The sequence below is a fragment of the Dermacentor silvarum genome, chromosome 2 (assembly GCF_013339745.2).
Source record: "Dermacentor silvarum isolate Dsil-2018 chromosome 2, BIME_Dsil_1.4, whole genome shotgun sequence".
Classification (NCBI taxonomy): Eukaryota; Metazoa; Arthropoda; class Arachnida; order Ixodida; family Ixodidae; genus Dermacentor; species Dermacentor silvarum.
Window position 1 is genome coordinate 231,060,346 of NC_051155.1, and position 23,343 is coordinate 231,083,688.

A 23,343-nucleotide genomic window follows, 5' to 3' on the forward strand; every position below is an offset into this window, starting at 1 on the left:
TCTGATAGTCGTCGTGTCGCCGGTGTCCTCCAGCCTGCAGCGGTGCTTCTTCTTCTTCTTCTTCTTCTTCTTCTCAATTAATTGCGCTTACCCACTACAGCAGACTGGCCAAGATGCAAGCTAAGCTGTAGGAGAGGAAAGAAAAAAAATATATATATTTCCATATTTTTACCTAAATTTATTTTTCTTTGAGAATTTCATTCGGCAAGTGCTGTTGCGTAGATTGGTATCTACAGGAGCCAAAATAAACATTTGAAACCGCAACACGGACTGAATGAATATTCGTTTTGACGCGAAGTCGTGATGTGCTATTATATAGTTAGGAACTTTTAGTTGAGAGTCAAACTTCAGTGCGGGAATGAATTGTCTATGGGACGAAATAAGTGTCGACGCCTTCGCCCATGCACACATAAACAAGCTTGCTATACTTCACACCTTGACGAGGACGCAACCGGTGACAGAAGTTATTGCGGAATAAATAAAATAAAAGATTGTGTACATGTGTCATATATCGTATCGCGGTACTCGAAATAGTAGTAAAAGGGAATAGGGGATTTTTCAAGCAAACTTTTGAGAAATACGAAAGTGAGAATGAAATGTGAGAGACGAGAAATATTCACCGCCACTTAATGACGATTACGAGATAACGCCCTGGAGAGGTCCATTTGTGCCGCTTAACCGCAGGAACTGGAACGTGTCTACGGAGAGCACAAGGCCGACAGGCCAGGACTGGTTGCTGCAGCCGACCTCTCCTGTCCTGGGGTGTCTAGCTGAGTGGGAAGCCAGGATCATGGTCATCGCCATCGCGCACTCTGGTGCCCGCCGCTCGCAAGATGACCGGTGGCTGTGACCGGCTTCGGTGCTGGTGAGGCTTAGGCCCCATCGCAGGATGGAGAATGAGGAGACCACGCTGGTCGGCCAGCGGGCAAGCCAGCAGGCAGTAGACCTCGGCGACCCGTTCATCAACAGCGCCCTGGTGCACACGGCCAGCGCTTGTCTCATCTTCGTTGTTGTATTCATCTTCGTCCTGCCGGGCATTCTGCTCACCACGCTGCGCCGAGAAAAGCCCTACCAGGTATAGCAACCGCGTCTCCCTGACTTCATACCGCGCCGCAGGTTGTGATCTCGCGCCATAGCCGTCACTGCGCAGCCTTCTGCTATGTATACGGGCGGCCACTGCAGGGAAGGGCGTCGGGTCGTCGGCGCTCAAGCATCATCCATAGTCCGCGCTTCGAGTCAGACCTCGGCGGCATGTTATATTTCGCAAATATCAGCAGCTATAGGGTAGTAATTCGTAACGAATCTGAAACCGAATTCACAAAGCTTTTTTTTTTTTTCCTCGTAAGTGCTGTCATTCGCTGGCCAGCTGTCTTCGCTAATAGCTCCAACTTCACAATTGGCTGCTACGAACAATTTCGAACTAATTGAACTGCGAACAAATCGTAAGAATCTTTTTTTTTTGTGTGTGTGTATGAATGCGGGCCGTGTTCCTTTGGGTATGTCTTTATCGCCGCCTTGGCGCTGGCGGGCCGACCCTGGCAATGACGGCGTCGTAAAAGCCAATGACGAAATGCAGTAGATACTGGATAGAGAAATTAATCGGGAATTCTGCTCAAATATTTTTTTTTCTGTAGCGGAAGCGCGCGGAGGGGTCGGTGAGCGGTGATGAATCGAAAAGATGGCGCATAGTGAATGAATGGCAAAGGTGCACACGCGTTTACTACGTAATTGTAGAAACATGAGACATGAAGTTGTCGAACCTAAAGCTATTGACTGTGCTCGCAAATGACCGCGAAAAGAGTGCGAAAGAATGCAAATGGTCCGAATTTTTTGGGTAAGCTGCTTGGCCACGTTATTTATATAACTCCCTGTAATTGATTTACCGGAGACTGCCTCTGAAAAGCAGGGTAGCCAGAACGACGAGTAGCGTCAATGGACGCAGTTTCTGTAATTTTACAATGGCTAGGGTTCCGTGCATTTTTCGTGTCCGCCGACAAATTTGTGTGTGCTAAACTGCTTCGCTGGTGATCCACCTTCACATCAGTGTAATGGCGCGTGATTTTTTTTTTTTTTTTTTGCAGGTAGCTTTCACTAGAAATACATTAACAAAAGGTGGACCAATGACACTTCCATACGTATCCAGTGGCGTGCTGCTGGGGGGAACAATTTATGGTTAATATTGATCGCAGTTAGAATTAAACCGTGTCGTAGCTGCTTTGCGTTGTCATTGTATAGCACCAAAGTGTACGCCGAGTATGCCGCTGTGCTTGTTGTACGTTACGGTTTTACGTCTTAGAACGTATTTTCAACTTGCAGGTGGACATGCGTCCCAAGACACGACTGAGCCGACAAGTCTACGAAGGACCCGACAGACCTTTGATCATGTGCATGGTCAATTCGACAAGTTTTCAGCGGCCTCCGCCCATGACTTACACATTCGAACAGGTACAAGTACGAAAGCGTATGAATCGTCTATATATGGGCGTGCTTGCCTGGGAAGCGCCATATTCACTTAGTTCGTCACCTTAGGACGCAGCCTGGACGCCTTATAAAGAGAGGTGAAACATCCTCACGAGTTCGTGCAACTGAAATACGTGGTTTTGACTGTTACTATAATTCAATGCGTAAGTTATACGAGTTTATGCATTAGTGCTTTCCTTTTCAGCGCGGAAAGAATAAGGAAATATCTCGAAAACACTGAATTAGGCTAGCACGTACATGACTTCTTAACTCTGTTATACGTTTATTTGGGCGTTTAATCGGCGGTTGGAAGATGGATAACTGGCGGGAACAATAAAGATCAAACTTGTTTTTCTAAATTTTTCACAGCTGATCGGAGATCGCATTTGTAGGCACACAAGTATAGTCTCAGAGGTGAAAGGCGCAACTTCATAGAGGAATCGCACACGGCTGCGTGCAAGAGGAAATGTTCAATATTTCCAAGCATAGAAGGCTGCTCCTAGTACATTGATTTCGCAGGTGATGCGAAGTTTGAATTCAGCGCCCAGATTGCGGCGCGTTGTCGTCATCGTATGACGTCAGTGATGTCACGGTCATTAGCGCACCCAGGATCTCTGCCAGGGGGGGTGACAGTTTGCCTTAGTTTGCCAATACCATCTAAACAGCACTAATTTCAATTTCTTCACGGGAAATTATCAAAAAATTCGCTTTTTGCGCAAGTTTGCGAGTGTGCAGACGATTGCGCGTCTTACGTCTTTGTTGCAGTACTCAAAGGCGCAAGGAAAGAAAAGGGGTTAAACAAAAGGGGGGGGGGGGGGTTAACTCGGCCTTAGGGGGGGTTACAACCCCCGAAAACCCCACCCCCCCTCCGCCGTCCGTGCGCCACTGGTCACGGTACCTTCATGTATTTGGGCCCCTATTGAGCACGGCAAGTCTACAAAAGTTTCAAGGTAGAACATTTTTATTTTACAGCGAAAGCTGTATATGTCCAGGCGAAACGAAAAATCGTTCGCCCCCATGTTTCTCTAAACGACTCCATTGGCTGCGCCGTCAGTTACGTCGTTCTTTACGTCGCACCCAAGCGGGCGCGCTATTGGCAGCGCCGATAGTGACGTCGTTCTCTGGGTCGTACCTGCTCTGCCGCAACGCCGGCTCCTCGGCTCGCCGTTATCGCATGCTTAGCTCGGTGTCGTGGTTAGCAGCATCCGCCCGCCATTGGCGCTTGCGTTGCACTAGAAACACAAACATGTAACCAATAATTGAGAAATGCTTCAATACAGCGTCGGGATTAACCCACTACTAAACACCGGGGCCGCACGTTTCAGCTTCTCTGGTTAACCATCTGTACGGAGTGCTTGGGCGGTGTTTTTTTAAATTATTTTTAGATGCAGTGAACCCACCCTCCTCATTAGTTTCCTTTTCATAATCAGAATGCCCTGTGAGTAATTGACATAGATAAACGTACTCCTGCACAGGCTGTTTACGCTGACTGGCGATCATGAATTCTTGTTCCCTTGCCAGGTTATTGAATATTACCTTGATCTTCTACATATTCATCTTCAACCCTAATCTTAAGCTTTCTCGGTTAAAGTCATCAACTATTTGTTGCAATTGATCCACAGTGTTGCTGAACATGACAATGCCATCTGCGAACCGAAGGTTATTGAGATATTCTCCGTTAATCCTTCAACCTTCAAGAATCACTCGCATTCTAAATTTTAGCATGAGCAAATATGAAGGTATTCCCACATCCTACGCAAGATGCTGTTTGCAGCATAAAACCTGAACACATTTTTTAATTAATGCGAAAGCATTATATGCCCCACGAAGCGGAAAATCCGGCGTTGGCGTGACCACGCCATGGTCCGAAAAGGCTACGAACCCACGACCATTGGTGGGAGTCGAACCCATGACCTTTGTTGTTTAATAAGGCGAAGTTAATTAAGGCCGGCGTTGGCGTGACCACGTCATGGTCCGAAAGGGCTACGAACCCACGACCATTGGTGGGAGTCGAACCCATGACATTTGTTGTTAATTAAGGCCGGCGTTGGCGTGACCACGCCATGGTCCGAAAAGGCTACGAACCCACGACCATTGGTGGGCGTCGAGCCCATGACCTTTGTTGTTAATTAAGGCCGGCGTTGGCGTGACCACGCCATGGTCCGAAAAGGCTACGAACCCACGACCATTGGTGGGAGCCGAACCCATGACCTTTGTTGTTAATTAAGGCGAAGTTAATTAAGGCCGTTGTTGGCGTGACCACGCCATGGTCCGAAAAGGTTGTGAACCCACGACCTTTGTTGGGACTCGAACCCACCACCATTGGTGGGGAGTCGAACCCACGACGTTTGGTGTTAAGGCGAAGTTAATTAAGCCACAGTTATTTAAGATATGTTAAGACACTCGAACCCATGACCTTTAGTGGGAGTCGAACCCTCGACCTTTAGTGTTAATTAAGGCGAAGTTCATTAGGCACAGTTAATCAAGGCACTACCCACGAGCCGAACCCACGACCTTGCGTGCGCGCACGTTGTGACGAACACCGTTGGTCACGTGACGTCGCGGCACTCGGTCAAGGGGATTACAGCTGCTGCTGTCAAGGTATTAGTTGCATGTGAACAATCGTGTGAATGTGTGTGATCGCGTGCTATGGCTTCTAAGCAAAGTACGTAAAAAAGACGCCACATACTCGTCAAAACGTTTCGGTCGTGTAGTTACTCAATGACTGAAAGAGCATAGGCATCGCACGGTGGTCGCAATACTTTCGCATTCATCCACATAGAGATAACTATAAAGTGCCCCTTGAATTGTTATCCCCGCTCTAACCGCGACTTCTGGCGCGCAGGTGCCTTCGAACTTGTGCTCGCACGTCGTGTTCCCGCTGTCCGGCGCCGCCGACTGGTCCGACGACATGCTGCACTACGACTACACGCACAAGATCACCCACCCGAACTTGTACCGCGAAATGGTGCGGCTTAAGAAAGAGCGGCCCGCACTCAAGATCCTCGTCGGCGTCGGCGAGTACGAAGTGAACAATGGCCTCTTCCGCTACGCGGCCGAGTCGATGCACGCGACGGTGCAGTTCTGCAGCGCCGTGCTCCGCTGGACGCTCGGCAACGGCTTCGATGGACTGGTCATCCACCGAATGTTCACCAGTGGCTCGCCTGGCGAAGACCGCCGCGGGATCATCGTGCTGCTACAAAAGTTGTGGGTTCACTTCGAGCGCCATGGCCTCACGCTTGTCGTAGTGTTCGAGCCTGAGACGGACGTCTTCAACCAGCCGCTACTGGGGGGTAAGATCTGCTCGTACGTCGACTACGCTGTCATCGTGGCGCACGGATTCCGCAGCGAAGCGTTCGCCGAGTTTCCCAGCCCGATGCGGAGCCGGTCGCCATCGCCGTTGAACGTAACGACGGACTTCGACACGGCCGTCCAGCGGGCGCTGGCCAGCGGCGTTCCCGTGCACAAGCTGGTCGTGAGCGTCTCTTTAGACTGGGGCTTCGTATACGCTTGACGAGAAGTCTGATCAGAAGCCGGGCGCCGTGCTACTTGCGGGTCGATCAGAAGGAATCCCGGGCCTCTTCACGCGCTGTCCAGGGGTTCTCAGCTTCTTCGAGATCTGTAAGCGCCTCGTGTTCGAGAACTGGACACGTTCCTGGGACGCCACCGCCGAGTGCCCGTACGCGTACTCAGACGACCAGTGGGTCGCGTACGAGGACCAGCTCAGCTTGATGGCCAAGGCGGAGTACGTACGAAACCGGTCGTTAGCAGGCATGATGGTCTGGGACGTGTCCAGCGACGACTACCGAGGGGACTGCGGCACGCCGAACGTTCTCGTACAGACCATTTACCAGAACTTCCAGAGTGTGTTTAAGCTTGACTAGAGGCACCCTCTCCCACTACCGACTTGCATCACGTCACACTTCGTCACAGTAAGGCCAGCGGGACAGGTTCTCCAAGTTTCTTGTAGATACGCAATGGCCTCTGGGTAAAAAGCCTCGCCATTTTTAACCATGTCTGCTCACTCGAAAAACTACTGTTGTGGTTCCTGTCGCCGGTAATTGTCATGGCTGTTGCCCCATTTCAGCACCTGCTGCGGCACGCACGCAGCGCACTGAATAAATGGCATGCTGTGCATGCCCAAGAACGTCTCCTGCCTGTATTCAGTCTTGCGGATGCTTTTATTGGGTTGCATATGTGAGCGCTTTCCGTGCGTTCTTTGCACCCGTTTACTTAGATTTAGGTGCACGTTAAAGAACCCCAGCTGGTCCAAATTATTCCGGAGTCCCACACTACGGCGTGCCTCGTAATAGATAAACTTTAATCCAAAGATAGTTTTGTCTTGCCCCAATGGGGCATCGCTAATGGTCGGGGCCCCTAGTCCAGCAGGGCTCCGCTGGCTCTTGCCATCTTCTCTGCTCTCTGGATCAGCTTGAGCTGGTCGTCGAGGGCCGAGCTGGACAGCAGTGCCTCCCATTACTCCCTCGTGATGTTCGTGTCATGGTGTTCTATGTTGTGCAGCGTGCACTCCCACGTAATGTGGCATAGGGTTGGTGTGGCCCCACACCACGGGCATTCGTCCCTGTAGGCTGTGGGGTGCATGCGATGTAATATGTGTAGGTTCGTGTAAGTGCCTGTCTGGAGCCTACGCCAGGCAGCGGCATCCTCCGTCTCGTAATCAGATCGTGGTTTCACGTAATACCCCATAATTTAAATTTTTTTTGCTCCTCAGACGAGACCGACTGCGGTATGTTATCAAAGTCACGTATGCAGTGCTTAGTCTCCCTTCAGTGGAGGGGGGGGGGGGGGGGGCTCATAGGGCGGAGACCAGTATATAGCGCGCGCACTCTCACACGCTCACACACACACACACACACACACACACACACACACACACACACACACACACACACACACATATATATATATATATATATATATATATATATATATATATATAAAGTAAAATTAACTGGTAACCTAAAGAAACCAACGTGAAGTGAACCTTCACTAATTCGCGAGCAGGTAGCTTCACGCTCAGGTGGCTCATGAAACAGTATGCTGTGCCAAGAATCGGTCGAAAAGGGTGGTGACCTTCATGTGCAGTGCATCGGGGAAATGCATGCAGCAGTACGACGATACCTGCTTTCCTGTTTTTGTTTATGTCACATCAACCGATTCATCGCGATTAAATCATTAATAAAAAATTAACGCAGAAACTCCACTGGAGTTTGTGCAAGCATTGTGCCTTGTTCATCTCTACGCAGCGCGGTGTTATTATCAGTCTTATCAAGCTTGATCCGACCATGGCATAAATACTTATCAAGCTTTATCGGACGTTATCAACCTTATCGAACTACATCCGACCGTTATCAACCCTTATCGGTCGTTATCAACATGCGAAAGTGGATGTCCAGCAATGCTGTTGCAAAACCACCACAACTTTTGAGGAGGGTATAGGCAATGCTTTATTGATGATTCAGGTGATTATTTGAGCTTGTTCTTCATTGAAACGTATGCTGTTCTTTGTATTGTATGGGTGATTTCAATGAATGTATGCACTGTTTGCTTCACTTTGCTGAGCGCTTGTAGCCTCAGCCTTACGGGGGTATGAGCCATTGCATTCGTCCTACGTGACTGACAGGTTTCTCGTTGAGTAGGCATAGAAATGCTTATGCATTAAAAAAAAAATTGAGAGTTATAGGGCGGCCCGCACAAGGCACTACGGGTGAGGGGTGCCCCCCCCCCCCTCCCCCGACTTTAAGCACTGCCTGTATGGTGTGCAACTTTCGCGGAAATTTCTGCTTTGAAGCTACTGCGCGTATGAGTGGGGTGTCGCGGGGCCGCGAGCTGATGCACTGTGGAACTTAAATTTCGGTGCTCCCTAAAGACTTTGATTCGCTGCTTCTCAGCCCTAAAGATTGTCAGAAAGTTGTGGCTTCCTGGTTTTATTGTGATAGCAATTATATGGACACTCCAAAGTGGATTGCTGCCGTCGGCGTCGCCATCGCCGTGAAGTTCCGTATGACGTCAACGGCGATGAAATTGTCACCGCGCGCCGTATGCTGTATGTGCGAGTGAAAGGGAGCGAGGGACGCGCGTTTTCACGAGGAGCGAACGCACGGCGGAGAGCTAACGCGCGTTTTGCGCCGTGCTCCCTGAAGGGCTGCAGAATTAAGCGCCTCTTTCCTCCAATCACCATGTATATAGAGCAAACGCGACTTCTTCCGTTGGGGGGATGGGAGGGAGGGGAGGCGACGTTTAGCTGCGGCACCAAATGCCTATTTATATAAAACGTTACGAGGCGAGAAGGTAGTAAAGACTTCCGACGCTGCTGGACAAGTGTCCCGTTCTGACCTCATCGAAAACCTCCGAGCCGCCCCCGGAGGCACCGGCAACAGTCACCAACGCCGCGCGCGTTCGGTGCGAACGCGGGCAAAATGCCGACGGCGTCGACAACAGTTCTGCGCGTTGCTGGTGCTGCTGCATGTCCAAGTTTATACAGCTGATAAAACTACTAATTTGCTATCGCAATTGATGCCCTGCCTTTCGGGTGAAACTGCGACAATTTTTCAGAGGGCCGCGGACTCGACAGGAAACTCACCTCTTGACAACACTGCGACACTCGTAATGGCATAGATACCTTTGGCAAAGACGAGGTATATGCACCTCCTCGATATTCAATATGTGTCGCCACATCTATGCCGAACTTTAGTGTGTAACTTCGAGCTGGAAAACTTGAAGCCCAAGGGCACGTGGATTGACCAATCCTGGTTGCTATCCAAGAATGCGTTTTGCATGCTTTAGGAGGTTGTTATTAGTGGCACTATGTTGCACTAAGTGTTACGGGTGGCGCTACCCTTACGACCGTGCCTTACCCGGGCCAGCCGGTACATTGAGCGCCACTTCCCCAAGGACCACTTGAAATTGCGACGACAAAATGACGATGACGATATGTTTGTGTTGGAGCTCGCGTCTGTGCTTACGTATAGCACCTGCCACCACAGAGCGCCTCGGTTCGCGCTATACGTCCGGTGCCGGTTTGCACTATGCGCGGTAATGGACAATCGCAAGACAGGACCTTCGAATATATACATATATCTCCGCCAAGATACCGACAGATCCAGCAACAGCCACACCAAGAGTAAGCATTCACTGCACACCTAGCAGTCCAAGCGAGCTGAACGCGCGAATTGCCACTATAGATTAGCGTTTCTCCGGCATGCAGGGGAATGCATTAGTTTGTAGTTATCACGCGACTGCATCTTCTCGGTGAAGGGAATGGCTTGGTGGAGGGAAGTGACTCCTGCTATATCTAGGGACTTATGTGTGTCATTTTCCTTCACCTCTTCCACCCTATACTCAATATCCCTCATACTGTCTGTTCTGTGGAGTGTATGGAGCCCACAGTTATTCACGTACTGCACCTGGGAATGTCCGCATCTTCCGGGAGCGGGCGCCTGCGAACCCTGCAACTCCAATAGGCACTGACCAGCCCTAGTAGAGGGTCGTGGTCGCTGATAAGCGGTAATGCGAGTCTGTATGATTGCTTGCGTGGTCGGGAGATCCGCGTATCGGGACATTTCTTCCGTCCTGATGTGTCCGGGAGGCCATTGATCACACGTAGGCATTCCCTATGCAAAATTTCCAGTTGTTTGTGATGTGCATTTGTCATCTCAAAACAAGCGGCCCCATATAGCAGTCATTCGAGCTTAGAACTGCCCATGTGATCAAGCAGATGGTTCGTGTGCCCGCGCCGCGGATGCTTGTGCCGATTCCTTTAATCAGGAGCAGGAGCTGCCGCCAAGTGGGTTTGAGTTGCTTGACCCATGGGACTTCAAGTATGCGGGATTCCAAATATACGAGTCCAACGCTGAGGAGTGCGTTGAATGGACTGACCGGAAAGAGTCGCGCATACTTGGTCTTTGTTGTGGTCAGGAATGTGGTCTTAGGAGAAAGCTGCATACACGATTTTTTTTTTCAGCTTTTCATTGGCCCAACCGGGAGCGCCTTCTCTGAGGCCTAGGAACAATGGAGCGCTGCGCTTAACAGAGGACCCAGGCACGAACATAGCGGCATTGACTAGCCAGAATCTTAAGCGCAGGGTGTTTCAAAGTTACAACACCGTCCTTCGCCCCTGCGCGCATATCGAACGACTTTTCAGTTTCGCTGCTTATTTCCTTACGAGTAGCAGTTACATTATTTGTAAAGAAGCCACAGTGACGTACGTTTCCCTTTGTGAACGCGTATGGACGCCGTGAACATGCACAGCGAGCACCGCGGCGTCGAAGCACAAACGGAAAGGGCGCGAACGCGGTCGCTATACATTGATTTCGACGGCGCAACGCCTGGTGTGCTACAGGGAAAGCGCATATTGCTACACAAGCAAATAAGAGACGCCGCTGATATGCATAGCACCGCGGCGTCGAAGCACCAACAGAAAGGGCGGGAACGCGGCGATTCTCTCCACCTCCAGGCGTCTTCCTTCTCAGCCGATCACTTCCCTCGCGGCGACAAACCGATTTCACAGACCCTGAATCTATGCTTGCGCGTAAGAAAAAAAAAAAAAAAAATGTGGGCAGCTTGCACTAGTGGTGCAAGGCTGGAATAACAGCGGAGCTGGTGATCGACCTAGCTTCTTCCAGGTTTTACTAGGTTTGGCTAAGTTTTGCTAGGAAATACCAAGTGCTGCGGCACGGTACACTGTAGGCACGGCATTTATCATCGGCTCGCCGCCGACGCGCAAATTCTCGCTTGGACGCGCGACGCGCTTCAAGATGAGCGGCTTCTTCTTCGGGTGTCCGGATCTTCATTGTTCGTCCCATGTCAAGGCTACATGTACTCGCTACAGAGTCAACGAGAGTTGTGCAGCCGTCGCGGCGGCTCCGAGCTTTAACTCACCGATGACGTCACGGCCAAGCTGCGCCTCCACACTTGCCGGGGCGTGGCTGGTCGAAACCTGCCGAGCCGCCGCTAGAAGCACCTGTTGCAGTTACGGACATCGCGCGCGTTCGGTGCGAACGCGGGGAAACGCGGTCGGCGACGGCAGCAACTCTGCGCGTTGCCTAGTTGGTGTTGCTACAATTTCTTTATCTTTCGCCCTCATTTTCTCTTTATCTCTCCCGAGCATAGCGCGCGTGCTCTCCTTCCCTCTCTTTTTAACGTCCCATGTCAAGGCAACATGCGCACGGCATGAGGAGGCGACGCACACGAGATGGTTGCTAGGAAACGCGCAGTGACGTCATCGCCAGGAGCAGGTTTTGTTCGCACTACCATGCGGCGCAACCATGCAAGAGCTTAAACAGCTCCGCTGTTAAAAATCGTGCAATGAACTGGGCCTCTCGATCATGAGGTCGCCTGCATTAATGCAGAGTCGATGTAAGCGGCTTAATTGGTCGTGGTGTGTGGTGGCTGCAGTCAGCCACTCGGCCGCAGGGGCTAGGCTAGGTAGAGTCGTTGGGAATGGAGGTCCGCAATGCCATAGTATGGGCGGAGTGTTTGGGTGATGGCCACAGAACCTGCACTGTGGCGGTGGCTCTGTTACTTTTCCCTATATACGATGTCTAGCTGGTGTATGTAGGGCGTTTGTTGGTGCTTGGTGAATGAGTGCGCCCTGTCGTGTGGGTTGAGCGTTGGAAATTGTCTTCTGTCTTCTCTGTATGGCGCTAGTGTGGGCATTGCGGGAGCATTACGAGAGGATGGACCTGAGCATGGGATGGAGATGGCCCGACGCACTGCATCTCGAGCGAGCTTCATCGCCCTCCATTCCAGCGTGCCCCGGTATCCAGATCACCTCAGTGGGCTGCAGCTGCAGTTGTTTGTGGATTGCCTCATAGTAAACTTTGTCTGCTCTGAAGTATCCGGCAGGCTTTCGTAGAATCTATAAATATAATACATTTCTTCGTGGCGATTGGGACTTAATGCTGGCAGCAAGCTCAGCCCACTGTGGTTTCGTCTTCTTGATGGTTTGCGTTCGAGTGATAGTACGGTGCTGATCGGTAACGGCTATGGCTGCTGCGCTGTTGATTGCAGTATCGGGCTACAGGTATATGTGTGGGTGTTGACTTGTTGAATGTAGTACATACTTGCTGTAGTAAGTGGTGCACTATTCATTGTGTTTTTTGTTTCGTTGGGGATCCATGTGCTGTGGTATGGGAGCATTTTTGCCGAGCGTGCTTGTAGCAGGCGGTGGCGCATCGTTGGGTTCGAAACGCAGGGTCTGCAGGCTTCTTCTGTATTACTGCTGTCTAATTTCCTGCCTGCATTTGTGTGTGCTGATAAGCTCTTAATTCTGGGATGTTATGGTTACTTGCCTTGTCTAACAACTCCATACTTTTGTTGGTCAGCACTCCCATTGCAAGCTTGGTGGCTTTACGAATGTGGTGTCAAGCTTGTTGTGCTGTGCCTTTGTGGTGCGCAATAGCGGAGGTGAGACACGCATAAGGCGTCAAGCACCCACAGTGTGTCTATCTAGTGAAGCATTCGGAGGCGATTGGAAATGCGCCGCATCATGTTCAAGACCTGTTCACCCTGTTTTAGTAAGTGCTGAACAGTCGCCGTACCCCCTCCATCTCGCTGCACGCATAGGCCTAGCATGATATGTCTTTGTGGAATGTATTGCCCTTTGTTGCGTAGAGTGATAAGTAGGGGTCTCTAGCGCTTGGTGTGCACGAGCAGCAGCTCCGACTTCTACGGGGAGCACTCCAATTAAGCCAATGCTCGCAGCTGCCGCTTGAGCTTTATCGAGTGCACGGTGCAAGTGTCCTGTTATTTGCCCCGGAAAGCATTTGGTCCATATGGTTATGTCATCGGCATCACTGCAGTGTGCTACATATGTCTGGTACGAGGAGTAGATCTCTGTGTATGCGACACATTGCTAAGTTGAACAGTATTGGAATTGCTCCTTGTGGGAGGCCCCTGTCCGGGTGTGGGTAGGGGTTAACTGCTTCATGAGAAACTGAGGAAATATTGAAATTTTGAAAGATATTGAAAAGCAATTGTTCATTAAGATATGTTTGTAACGGGCTGCACAGGATTCACTGAAAGAGGCAGGCCATTTGTGGCCGTTTTGTGTACTGTATTCAGTGTGAAAAACCACGGGGAGGAAAGCAACGCAGAACTAATCGGTTACATTTTAGTAACTGCTCAATTACTTTCGTGGGTCAGTGGTTGGCCACTGTGATCAATCATATATTTTAATGAATTGTAAGCGTAATCGGTTGCTTCCTTTCTGTAACATGTACAAGTCTGACTTAGAGAGACTGTAGTTTGTAGTACATCCATCATAACTCAGTGGCTATGGCGTTGCAGTGCTAAACAAGGTTGCGGGTTCGATCCTGGTTGCAGTGGCCGCATCCGATGGGATGGGAATGCAAAATGTTCGTGTACCGTTTTTGGGTGTAAAGAGCTTCATGATGGTTGTGAATCCGCAAAGGATGGCTCACATGGATTGGCAAGTGTGAGCAAGGATTGAAGTCTATATGGGAGTGGTGCTTTCGGACTGCAGAAGCACTTTTGAGAAGGTTTAAGAATTCTGGGGTCTTAATTATGCGCCAAAACCAAGATATGATTATGAGGCACGCTGTAGTGTGGGACTCCGGATTTTGTCCACCTGGGGTTCATTAACGTGTATCCAATGCACTTACACCGGCGTTTTCGCATTTTGCCCCCATCGAAATGCAGCCGCCGCGGGCAGGATTTGATCCCGCGCTATCGGGCTTAGCAGTGCAATGCCGAAGTTACTACACCACCACGGCGGGTGTGTATGAAGGTTTCTTGAAGAAGCAGAAACTCTAGTGCTGAATCCCATCCCATCAAGAATGTAGGGCGACAGTTCAGTACAGCATCCGTAACTGTTTTGCAGGATGCATTCTGCATCATGATTTCAGTAAAACAGCATGAGCAGCAATTTACTTGTATACCTTATGGGTGTGATGGATGGTCTTGTCAATATGTGAAGAAGATCCCTATTAAACCTGTGATCCATCTGCACATTTACAACCAGTATTAATTTTTGTTTGGCTTACACTGCACATATTCTCAATTATACTTTAGTGAACAGTGGGGAATGTGTTAGTATTGTGGTAGACATCGAGGCTAGTGACCTAATCTGAACATTAACACCTCCTTATCTCCTAGTCAGCATCCCCAGTTTAGGGGTACATGAAAGGGGAGGTGTGCTGTTCTCCAATTAATGAAATGTGTCTTGTGTAAATCTGCACAGTAAAAGTATTTATTCTAACAGAAAAGTTTTCTATCCACTTCATTGAATCAGATTGTCACAAGAAAAGCAAGTATGCATTTTTTGAAAGGCAAAAATTGTGGTTTCAGAAAAACTGCACTCGTCCAATAATTGAGCCTGGTGCCGCCACAAGGTTGGCACAGCCAAGCAACTGGTTAAAACGATACTTCAAATTCGAGAACTTCAAGTCGAATAATTCAGCCTCCTAGTACCATTTGCTGGGTTGCAGAGTTCATAGAGGCAACAGTATGGGCTCTCTCGTGGCAGTCTGCTGCAATTAGCTGCATAACAAATGTTCCCTTTGTTTTGTTAATTAGCCGATGTCGACATCTTTTTGAGAATGGCTGTTCAGGACATCGTCATCATGAAAACTAATGATAAATAGATGACAAAATTGCTTACAAGTAACAAAGCCTTTCGAGCGCATGCACTAAAAATAAAAAATTAAAGTTCATGCACTGTAGTTAGGCTTCTATACTGTCATGGTTGCAATGTTCTACTTTTTGCTGGTGACCATTCTTCACCAGATTATTGCTGTCAAGTTATCACTCAGCGCAGGACAGGCTTACTGGATCTGAAATGTATGAAACGTCGTCATCAATACTCTAACCAAAGTGTCTTGTCTGTCAAATTACACACACGATGCGAACACTGTTGTACATTCTTGAATGTATGCGAGCACCAATGATTGCTATGGAATGTATGATGGCAATAAATGTATAAATAGCAGATGGCCTTAACCTGGGACTTCAGATTCTGATCAACGATCATGCTCACTGCGATTTGAGAGTTGCTTGTCTTTCTGGCCACAAGTTCACCCAAAAAAGAGTTAAACTCTTAAAGAAATTTTTGCAGTATGTAGTTATTCACCATCACTAAAACATGACAAGTGGGAGCTTTAGTTTTTCCATAAATTTATGATGACGAAGCATATTTATTGACCTTTGTTAAATGCCATCTTACTAGAGACTTAAACATAAGCGGCCAGGTTGGTGGCAGCATCTGGTGGAGCAGAGTTAACCAGAGAGGACACATATCTATTAGTGCAGCAACCAACTATACTTTACTTAGCTGCTGGTATTGCTGTGTTAGATTGCTAATATTGGCAGCAACATAATCGTCAACATGCCACCTTTCCTTTCCTTCAACATAAAAGACCCACGTAACATGAAAGTGTGTCGAATGCATTGTGGTTCGACGAACCATCAAAAGATGTTGCTACCAGCATTGTTGCTGCCGTCCATGTCTCAAATAACTAATATTCCGTGAAGGCTAATATGTTTACAAGCAGGCTAGGACTCTCCAATATTTCCCCCAAGGAAATACTTTACATGCAAGGTAAAAACATGCATATGTAAAATTAAAAGAATATTTTTACACACTCCATCAAGGGTAGTTTGTACATACTGCACATTTGTATTGTAGCTGTACAATATATGTGGATCCACAATGAATTGCAGTGCAGGCCTCTTCAATTCAAAGCATTTATTACAAATGAACATACTTATAAAGAGTGTAGTACAGCCTTGCAAATATGCTTGAAATACATAAAGAAAAAAAAAGAAAAGCTCACGCTTAAAACAAAACGCAAGAAAAAAAATGTTACGTAAGGAAACCTAGTGCTCTGCAAAAAATTGACTAACAGCTTTTTAAAGTGGAGCCTTGCATGGTTTTCTTTTAAAAGCTACAAAAGCTGCGTAAATCTTGCCTTTCCATCCGGGTTATGTCAACATGTGAACATTAAGTGAAGGAATAATTGTTATAAGACAAAAAATTATCAAAACTGCATAAAGTAGCCGGCTAACTTATAAGTCTAAGGCACACATCTATACTGCTGACATGGATGCAATAGTTTTCCAAGGCTGCTGCTTTTACAAGGTTCTTGTAACAAGGTGCTCAGATTAGATACCAAATTTACCATTAAATTTTGCTTGCGGCAACACGAACTGTGCATCTTCCGAGACAAGTCAGCAAAGTAATAGCAAAGATTAGCCAGCAAAGTAACAACTTTGTATAAGAAAAAAAAGATAACAAAATGAACTTGTTACATCAAAGAGCTAGGTTAATTTAGGCAAAAATACCAGCATGTAATTGCACACGCATATTTCCATTCACTGAAGAGCTGAAAAACTTTTCAACTTCTTTAAAAGACTCTTGTAGCTTTTGCATTCAAGGCATTTAAAAAAGAGTTCTGTTTCTCTGTTTATATCTAGGGACAGGTGCAGCGGACAGGCTAAGGTGAAAAGAAATATATAAATTGTGCCGTTTAACACCTCAAAACTGATCAGGGATGCTGAAAATGGGCAGTCTCCAAATTAATGTGAAATGCAAAAAGGCAGACAGGAATGTGACGGCAGCATTCCTGCTTTTCCCTTGCGTATAGTGTTTATAAACTCCTTAAACTTGTCCCTAAAGCTAGCACATTTCAACTAGACCTCGTCACATCTCACTCCTTTGCTTAACATCCACCTGGCAACAAAACCCATATTAGAAAAGGACCCCAAAACAAAGCACTGTTTTGTTTCTATAGCCAAAAATATAAACATTTGTAAGAAAAGAGCTCCTGGCAACTTGAATAATTTAAATAGAGTAAACATTGTTGCATGGATAACACATATTGAAGAAAGTAGGCATACTCCTTTTTTTCTGGTGCCATTCGACTAAGCAACGTGGATAAGCTATGGAGACTCTAATGATTGCCGTGCCTGTTCCAGCACCTCCTTGGCCGCGAGGTACTCTTCCCGTTCTGAAAGGTGTTCGGAACTCTCCTGCAATGAGAAAGGTGAACAGTGTGTTAGGTTGACAGATCTGTAATACTTGCTCCATTTACAAATCTATTTAGCAATTGATTGAAAGGGGCTTCAGTCCCAAAGCAATGAAGGGGTAGTGAGAGGTGCTGTAATAGAGGCCTCTGGGTTCATTTGGCCATCTCAGGTTCTTCAATGTGCACCGGAGGCTTCATACAAGAGCATTTTTGCTTTCTGCCCGACAAACTCAACTCAACCAAGACTGAAACAACGGCCTCGTACAGTGCAAAAGAAGTGTGTTCCACTGCTTGAAACCATTGACCACACGAATGACACTTACATGAACAGAGCAGGAACAACAAAACCTTCTGGGAACTTGCTGGGTGCTATGGTAACCGAGCATGACAGAACAACGCAAGACTGAGCAACACTGCCCCGTAGGGTCAGTTATAGCATTCAAGTAGCACTATTACATCAATGCGTGGGTCCTGTGAGAAAAATAATATCTAAAGTTATGAACCCAGTATAAGCTTGTACAAAAGAACATAACCATTGGTACAACAAATTTAAAAGGCCCCTTTGGAAACCTTTTACTCATGTCAGACAACCACTTGTTTTATATTTCTCAGTGCCTCCTGTAACATGCAAGTTCAATTAATCTGAAAACATCAGTCCATACGAAAACAGGAATTCCCATATTTCACATTACTATTCCAAATATTTAGGGAATTTATCCTCATCTTCTGCCATGCTCTGCAGCAAATTTCCCTCAGAACTTTGGCATCAAATGAAAAAAAGTTACCAAGCAGGATGTGACCACCACCTACCAGGACCTCTTTGAGCTCATTGTAGGCTATTAGCAACCTCTTGTGGCTGTCTGGAACCATGCTGAGGGTCTCATTGACCACGTCTTCCTGAAAGAGAACGAAACAAAGTCAAAAATAACCTGACAGCACTTAGGTGAAGAACTTAAGCTATGGAATGAGTCAGCGGTGGCTGAAGGAAGGGACACAGAGGGAAATAAGGTATCTTAATAGCAGGGAACTTTAAGTTTAGAAGTGATCTAGATCAAATGACGCAACAGGGGCAGCTGTTGCACACAAGACTACTAATAGTTCAGGCCTTGAATTCTCTTCGAACAGGAACAATGACCAACACTTCACCGAAAAGAAATGGGCACAAATCGGAGGCTTAACTTTCTTGGACAGCTTTGTAGGAAGCAAAAGCGCTGCTGCAGAAAGAGTCGCGTACAATAGCATTACAACCATTACATAAAGTCGTAGCTGCTGCCAGGTGTTGAGCCCCTCAATTAGCTAGGTGTAAATCGTCTAACCCAGGTGTTTGCGTCCTTGTTTGCAGATAGACCAGCATGATGGTTGAGACATCAATGAGCAGTTCTTCGAGGAGTGCTAACATAACTCTGTCGACAGCATTTGCAGAGATAAAGGGAATGCTGACACAAACCAGTCTATTTTTTAGGCAGTTCAGCTTGTATGTGTTCTGCATACCTCTGCCGAGCTATACATACGTAACAATATCAACAAGAAATGTAGACATTAGCCTTCAACGTGAATGCAACTTTAAGGCAACACAGTAGACACTTCACCCAAAAGCGGAGAGCAAAACGTAAGAAACGACAACAGCAGCGGCGAAGTCGCGATCAGCAGCGCCTGCCCGGAAGCGAAATACGGCGGACAGCTAGAAGAGCACGCGCGTGAGTGCTGTAAATGCGTGTTATCGCTTACCTGCCGCTTCAGATCGTACTCTTCCTTGCCCATTTCTTTCATCTTGACGACCCTCTCCCTCTCGACTTCGACCTCCTTAATGTAGGCCGCCTTTTCCTTTGTCATTCTGCAAGAGTCGGTCAGACCATTTGTGAAAAAAATAAAAATAATAATAATAAAAAATAAATATAACGAAACGACCGGCCGCGTGGGCAATGATCACAAAAGAGTGAAAGCACTCGAAACAACTTCCGCATGCAACGAACACAACTAACTTCGACATTTGTTTTCTAACGAACCATCAACGCCACGATAAATCCAAAATCTTTAGCCAACACTTCTTTGGCGCGATATAAGTGTTTCGTTTTTGTAGTGAGAAAAGAGGTACGGCGTCACACCACTCATTTCATCATCGAGACGTTCACCACGTACCGTTTCACAATCCCTGTCTTAATTTTCAAGTTGCGAATAGCAGCTGCATCCATGTCTCTGCTAACAGACGCTCACGCGTAAGCAAGGAGCACAGTAAATTGCGCGACAGCAGTGGGTTGTCACGAAGATTTAGCCCGCCCTAGCATGCAGACAGCAAATTTTATATTTATATACCGGCCCTAGACCACCGTCGAAGTTGCCCGAGCTGCACGCACACAATGTGCGGCTGCGGCTGATGGATGCGCTCGGCTTCGAACTTTTTTTATCAGCACATAGATGGCGCTGCTAACATTGTTAGCTTCGGCAGATTTTGACTTATTTGAACATTCTTAAATACTACAAAAACACGTACGTTAATAATGGCAAACAATGGCAAACATAAATAGGAAACTTTACTTGACTAACATTACACTTATTAACTGAGGACAAGAAAAATAGAAGCAATGCTGCATTCCAGTTTTTTTTTTTTTTTAGCTTTGCGCGAATGAAATGTGGACAGAACAGTTATAGTAAAATGATTGTTATACGAGTGTTTTCTTTATAAGCATTGAATGTTTGAAGCGTTTGAAGTAGTATGACGTTACGAGAGGAGGCGTAGTGAAAGTGTAAAACGCTCTAGATGGATACTGTCGGTGCTGCCATCTAGCATACAGGCAATGTTGGCTGAAGTGGTATGCTTACAAAACCTGTGAGTGGGCTAGATTGTGGCGCCTACTGGCGAATAATGTGAAAACTCGTGTGAATGCGAAAGATGCAACAGGTGTGGGGGTCGAATGCTTTGAAAACCGAGCCGCAGATGCCATAAACAGAGGTGAACACGGAGCTCGGGGTTTGCGGCTGCCCATTCCGGATCGGGTTTGCAAGGGACTGCGCCATATTCGTGGTAAGTCAAGCGAAAGCCCGTGTTGGCAGTATCGCCATCCTCCGGGAATGTGGTTACTGGCTGTAGAGGACATCCCCCTCGGGCGAGATGCGTGAAATCCACGTCCTCAAGCTTTCTTACGATCGATTCGTGTTGCATGTCACTCATTGCGCGGCTTCGATGCGCCACTTTAGCACTATTCGCGGATGAAACGCTTTGTGTTTTCTATAAGTTGCGCCTCTTAGGGTCAACGACAAGAGCATTTCTTTCTTTTTACGCTCGCCGTGGTGTGGACGCCAAACACAAGCATAAAAACGGCTCTCACCAGAGGGGCACAGGGGTTTTTGGGTTATGCGATGGTCGCTCGATAGTCAGGCCATTTCAATCCGCAGCACAATTCTGCGTCGCTTTGCACATGCTATGAGGCCGCCCCGATGATTTGCTACGTTGGCGAACTGACATTGAACTCGCACTTCAGTTTTTGTGACTCGAGACGTAGACACGGGCCCTCCTTGTGTGCGGCCCATCAATATCGCGGCGCCTAGAGCCACGTCCGGGTTTGCTTGTATGCCGCTCACGCAGTGCGCTGCTCGCTCAAAGCGCTATCTCGGTTCATTTTGTCGCTTTTATAGAAGGCTGCGTTCCTTCTTCGCCTCTCGCTTGAGGGTCGCGGTTTGTGGCTGACGTTCTGGCTTTAGCCTGTCACGAACAGCGCGCCGAGACAGACGTCCAAACGCAGTGTTTCCGCCCCACGCTGGCTGCCACTTCGACTGTGGCACCTACACCGATTGGATGCTCGTGGGTCCCTTTCTATTTCTGTATCGTTCCATGCTCCCGTAACCTTGTGCTCAATGCTATGTGCGATCATTTGCATAAGCCGGAGTGCGCAATCGCGCGCGCCTGCCTTTTTCGCGCTTTCGTTCTTGCTCGGATGCATATGCACGCGCGTGTGGTCCCAGCTAAGCAGCGGAACGATTCAGCGGCCACATTATGGCGTGCTCATCGTATCCTGGCCCTAAAAAGAAGTAGATGCCTGCCTCAGCCCCCGTGGCTTGTTTCTGTTTCTGCGCCGGTCGTTCGGATTGATATGCGGTCGGTGTCATTGACACACATCTCTTGCCCCGAACAGTAGCAGTAATCTCTCGCGTTCAGCAGGTTAGAGAATCGCACGTTCTCACGCGCCCCTTTGAGCGAGTCGCTCGTCGTTAGCATTGTTAAGTGCGCTGAGTGTGTCGGCGAGGTTGGCCGGCCGCAGCGCCGGATGCAAATGTCCGAGGATCCTTTGCCCCCTCCCTTGTAAACACCTGCACGCGGGGCGCCAAGGACATTGGCCGCTGTGGCTGCCGGCGCGCGGCGGCTGCTTGCTGCCAGAGGGAAGCAGCCATGAAGTGTTCAAAATTTCAAAGACGTGACGGCCGTCGTGGAGTTTCCAGTTTTTTGCATGCCGCTGTTTGCGTAGTGTAATGGCTGCAGCCTTGGCTTATGACCACACTTTCGGCGTCGTTTCGCGTGCGTAAAGGTATTCTCATTTCCTGTGAACGTCGTACTTGCAGTACGTACATGTTTATCCTTTTTTTCCTTCTTTTTTGCGTGTCTCGTTATCCGTGGGGAACCGGCTGGCGGGATCATGTTTCCGCGGCGTGCGGGTCGCTGCGTACGAAGTCTGTCGCAGCATTTGCTTTCATGTTTGTTTTTCCGCCTATCACATTCGGAGTTCACTCTGGTGTAACGTTTTGACGGCGACTCTTTCATCCCCGTCTACCATGCATATATTTACAAGTCGTGTGGGAATGTACTTTCGGCGACGCCGTGCTGCATTGTTCTAGCTGGGAAGGAAAACGTCTGCCATTTTGCACGGACACAAATTTGTTGGGAGTTATTTGCAAAACAGCCCGTTGTTGTTGTTGCTTCATTCTTAACTGCCTGCAGATTTCGATCGCAGAGACAGCTTCATCTTCCCTATGTGCAATTTGTAGCGTTTTGCTTGTTAAGAAAAAGATCTAGATGTACGCTCGCCACTGTTAATTGTTCGACCATTGGATGGTCTGGTGTAACAAGCAGGACTTGCGAGTCCATATCACTGTGCTTTCAGCCTTCGGCGGGTCATGAAATCAATGATTTGCATGTGTTGGGCCGCAACCATAACTGTCCATGACCTTTCTGTGTAAACTTGAAGCTGTCGATGAGGGCTCCTGCTTTGTTTTTAGTCAATCCAGCGTGACTCACATTTTAGTTGCATGCATGTTGTAAACGTCTGGCGGTGTACAACCGAGCCATGGCTAAGCAACCTTGTGCGGTTGACATTGTCATAGCGCATTCCTCCCAGAAAAGTTTATCAGTGATATTGGCCCCTCCTTATTGATCGATGATAGCGGCTGCATGCGGCGGTGCCGGAGGATAATGGGGCAGTTTCTGCCTTTTATTTCTTTTCCTCCTTATTGTGCGCAGCAGTCATTAAGTTGTGTGAACCGATAACAGTGAGAATTAGGTCGCCAAGGCGCCGCATTCGTAAGCAATTGCTAAACTAGCCTCCCAGACGTTTAATAAACCAGCATATTTGCAGGCCAGACTTCGAACACACGAGTTGTCGCGTTACTTATGGTATGCAAATAGTGCAGGTCAGCATATACTCATAAGTGCATTCACATCGTACTCATTTATCTGAGGAGCGAGTGCGAGTGAGCGCATGGCTATAAAGAACTAATGAGCATCCGCCCGAACTAAACTGTCCTTATTTCCATTTTAATTCATTCATAAAGTTAATTTATATTTACATATAGGTGAAATGAAGTAGCGCTAGGCGCACACTGCTTCTAACCTCTCCACTTAGACCCCATTTAACCCCACCTATACCTAATGCTGTCGATGTAATAGCAC

At 47.9% G+C, this 23,343-nt stretch overlaps 3 protein-coding genes across 3 annotated transcripts in view; 2 read left to right on the forward strand and 1 right to left on the reverse strand.

The window, feature by feature from the left end:
* Positions 1-801: 801 nt before the first annotated feature.
* Positions 802-6,612, forward strand: LOC119440745 (chitinase-3-like protein 1). Its single transcript, XM_049663150.1, is given in 4 exon segments — positions 802-1,075; positions 2,317-2,445; positions 5,306-5,960; positions 5,962-6,612. Coding segments are annotated over 4 exon segments (1,353 nt in total). The 5' UTR covers positions 802-889; the 3' UTR covers positions 6,345-6,612.
* A 9,557-nt stretch (positions 6,613-16,169) lies between these two features.
* Positions 16,170-19,831, reverse strand: LOC119442860 (tubulin-specific chaperone A). Its single transcript, XM_037707906.2, has 4 exons — positions 19,605-19,831; positions 19,194-19,299; positions 18,276-18,362; positions 16,170-17,469 (listed from the first exon to the last, which is right to left on the reverse strand). The coding sequence occupies exons 1-4, from the start codon at positions 19,655-19,657 to the stop codon at positions 17,380-17,382; spliced, it is 336 nt and encodes a 111-aa protein (XP_037563834.1). The 5' UTR covers positions 19,658-19,831; the 3' UTR covers positions 16,170-17,379.
* Positions 19,832-20,331: 500 nt separating this feature from the next.
* Positions 20,332-23,343, forward strand: part of LOC119442861 (uncharacterized) — a 106,330-nt gene continuing 103,318 nt past the window's right edge. The window contains 1 exon segment of the mRNA XM_049663035.1: positions 20,332-20,487. The gene's annotated coding sequence lies outside the window, so the exon portion shown is untranslated.